At 51.5% G+C, this 3212-nt stretch overlaps 1 protein-coding gene across 1 annotated transcript in view; it reads left to right on the plus strand.

Annotated features, from left to right (window-relative positions):
• Nucleotides 1-724: 724 nt before the first annotated feature.
• The window catches only part of IRF4 (interferon regulatory factor 4), a gene marked incomplete at its 5' end in the record, with an annotated part of 6381 nt that continues 3893 nt past the window's right edge, over nucleotides 725-3212 (plus strand). The window contains 2 exons of the mRNA XM_008937897.1: nucleotides 725-832; nucleotides 2089-2442. Coding sequence (XP_008936145.1) covers nucleotides 725-832; nucleotides 2089-2442 — 462 coding nt within the window. The remainder of the gene's footprint in view (nucleotides 833-2088; nucleotides 2443-3212) is intronic.

Below are 3212 nucleotides of genomic sequence, written 5' to 3' on the forward strand. Positions count from 1 at the left end.
CTCACTGGGCTCCAGAACGTGTCAGGAGATGTGGGTGCTTTGTGTCCGCATCGCCCCAGCTCCTGGTCGTGGGGCCAGAGGGAGAGGTGGCGTGTGCCTCCCTGCCAGCCACTCCTGTCATCACCACAGGCTCCTGGTGGCATTCAGAGACAGGGGAACACGCCAGTTGCCCCTGTTATAACCCACTCACTGAAAGGCTTCTCTTCTGCTGCTAAAACCCCAGTGATCTCACAGAATCGTAGAGTGGTTTGGCTTGGAAGGGACCTTAAAGGTCGTATCCTGCTGCACAATTTTCTTTACTCACTTTTTAGGCAGTGTTAATTCCAGATTTATTGTTATACTCGTCTTTAGTAAAATTCTTTCCAAGACATGGATTGTTTTAGGCCAGCAGCTCTAAAGAGCACTGCAGCCTGGTTAAAAGTGTAAATGATCTCTGGAATGGAGTAACGGGCTGGGTAAGGAAGAAGGACTAGGGGAATACTGAAGTGCTAAGGGAGCATTTCATGCAGCCCCAAATACAAAGACAGCCCAAATAACATCTGGAGAGACTGGTAGAGTCGGCATGCCTGGGAAAATGGGAAACAGGGTCTTCTAAAGAAGGGGGGAACAGAGAGAGTTCCTGGTGGGGCCCAGAAAACTCACTTTTGGCCTGCTGTGATGTCTGCCTGAGTTTTTTTTTTTTAGGATCTAGGCAGCAGTCACTGACTTTTGTTTGTGAAAACAGGTTGTCAGGTGACAGGAACCTTTTATGCTTGTGCCCCTCCTGAGTCCCAGGCTCCTGGCATCCCGATTGAGCCAAGCATAAGGTCTGGTGAAGCCCTCGCCCTGTCAGGTAAGGTCCACAACCCCCCGGGCTCTCTGGGGAGCATGACAAGAGACTCCTGCTTCTGACTTGCCTTGGCACCATCTCTCCATTCTGATGAAAAGAAAAGAGCAGAAAAAAAAAAGAAACCTCTTTAATGAATGAATTTGGAGTATGGGGAGTATTTGGAGGATGCCTCTGTTCTGCAGGATACTTAAGGACTTGCAGCCCCAGCTCCAGGGGTTTCCTGGCGCATGGGTGGCTTCTGTGAGCGCACAAATCCGGCAAAAAAGAAACCTCTTTAATGAATGAATTTGGAGTATGGGCTTAAGCCTCTGTTCTGCAGGATACTTAAGGACTTACAGCCCCGGCTCCAGGGGTTTCCTGGCGCATGGGTGGCTTCAGTGAGCCACCAAATCAGGCCTTCCCCATGGGAATTTGGAAATTTTGGGGGGTTTGGTGACTTTCAGCTCATTTTTTTTGGTTATGTCAGCCAGGTTGGCAGATACCCAGATGCTGGGGGACTTTCTGAATGACTCTGGGAAGCGGTGTGGGAATGTGTCCCCAAAGAAACAACAGATAAGCCTGTAACGTGATGCTCGGCAGGTTTCCTCAGTGGGATCCTTCTCCTGGGCCAGTAGATAGAACAAAGGGGTGTGCTTGTGCATGGGTGTAGGTGTAAATACATACCCTGCACACAGACACACGTTGTGTGTGTATATTCTGTGCTGTGGGAGTTGGTAGGGCTCAGCCAGCTTGGCCGAGTGGCCGCCTGAAAGCAAGGCTGGGGATTTTGGGAGCAGCCCTGCTGGAGCTGGAGCCAGGAGCCCGGTGCAGGTTTGCAGGTCCCTGTGCAGGAGCCTCTTTGTGCAGACTCTGGGGAGCAGCACAGTTACTTCCTGATTACATCTGAGGAAGTGCCCCGAGCCCGCGGGTTCGGTTGTGATGCAGACCTGGAAAGTGTGACCAACAAGAACCTTTGGTGCACAGGCTTTTAAATGGAAACGTGAAGTTTGTGGGATGTTAGTTCCTACCAAATCCCCTCATCAGTAACCCTTATAACAAAACCAGAGAGTGTTAATACTACCATGCCCCAAAAGTTTTAGTATTTATATTCTTGATGTGATTTTTGTTGATGTGAGCCTGTCATCTGGGTGGGGGTGACCACCAGGCTCAGAAATCCCAGACAGACTTGTCTCTTGGTCTTAGCACAGCCCCAAGACATAAAACTTTCATACTAAGGTGTTACAGTGACTATTTTTTTGTTGTTTTTTTCCTCCTTGTAGACTGTCGACTCCACATCTGCTTATATTACCGTGAGATACTGGTAAAGGAGGTGACAACTTCTAGTCCTGAAGGTTGTAGGATATCCCATGGCCAAAGTTACGAGGTCAGCAGCCTGGAGCAAGTTATCTTCCCTTACCCAGAGGACAACGGCCAGAGGAAGAACATAGAGAAGCTGCTGAACAACCGGGAGCGAGGAGTAATACTGTGGATGGCCCCTGATGGCCTCTATGCCAAGAGACTTTGCCAGAGCAGGATCTACTGGGACGGGCCCCTGGCCCTCTGCAGTGACCGGCCCAACAAGCTGGAGCGGGACCAGACCTGCAAGCTCTTTGACACCCAGCAGTTCTTGGCAGGTAATTCCCCACCATGGCTTTGGCAGCGTTCCTAAGGTGCCACCTCCTTGCCTTCCACATCAGCTCGATGGGTATGGTCTTTTCCTGCTGCAGTAAGAATGACAGTAAGAATTTCCCCTCAATTCTTCTGGGCGAGAGCAGTCAAGGGGTGGCTGAACAGTCCTGCCAAATTCTGCTCCCCGTGCACGTCCAGTCCCCTCCACAAACCTGCAGGAGCCAACTGATGCTTGGCTACTGACACCCAAACCCCCACGTCTCTTTTGGCAGCCTAAGGAGGAACCTAACAAAAGAGTCCTTTCCCCAAATTGAGTGACAGAGGAAGGTGGATCCTGATCTTGGATCTGCCAAGTCCTGGGCAGGTCTGTGGTCTGCACTCATGGGTCACCCAGGCAAGCCTGAGATGTTGCTCAGAGCATGCAGACACCAGCATGAATTCCAGTAGACAGCCTCCTCCTCAGCCTGTGCCAGGGTTTAGAAGCTGTCTGGGGGCTGAAGAGGATCTCACAAGCTCTGGAGTTTCAGGGTTGTCTGGTACTCTGGCCAAGGAGAAGTGTTACCTCTCCAGGGAAGGTCTCAATTGGCACAGAGTGGTACAAAGGTGGCAAGGGCATGATTCAGGTCGGTGCCTTCTTCCAGCCCATGGAGGGGAAAGGTAGAGCCCCTACACTGCTTCCCAGCACTCCTGGGAGGCTGGAGGGAGGAAAGCTGTCCACCCAGGGAAGCTGGTGGGAGCCAGTCATCCCAGAGGACAGCTTGGGCAGCAGGAATAC

Source organism: Merops nubicus, unplaced genomic scaffold (genome assembly GCF_000691845.1).
Source record: "Merops nubicus isolate BGI_N331 unplaced genomic scaffold, ASM69184v1 scaffold16523, whole genome shotgun sequence".
Taxonomy (NCBI): Eukaryota; Metazoa; Chordata; class Aves; order Coraciiformes; family Meropidae; genus Merops; species Merops nubicus.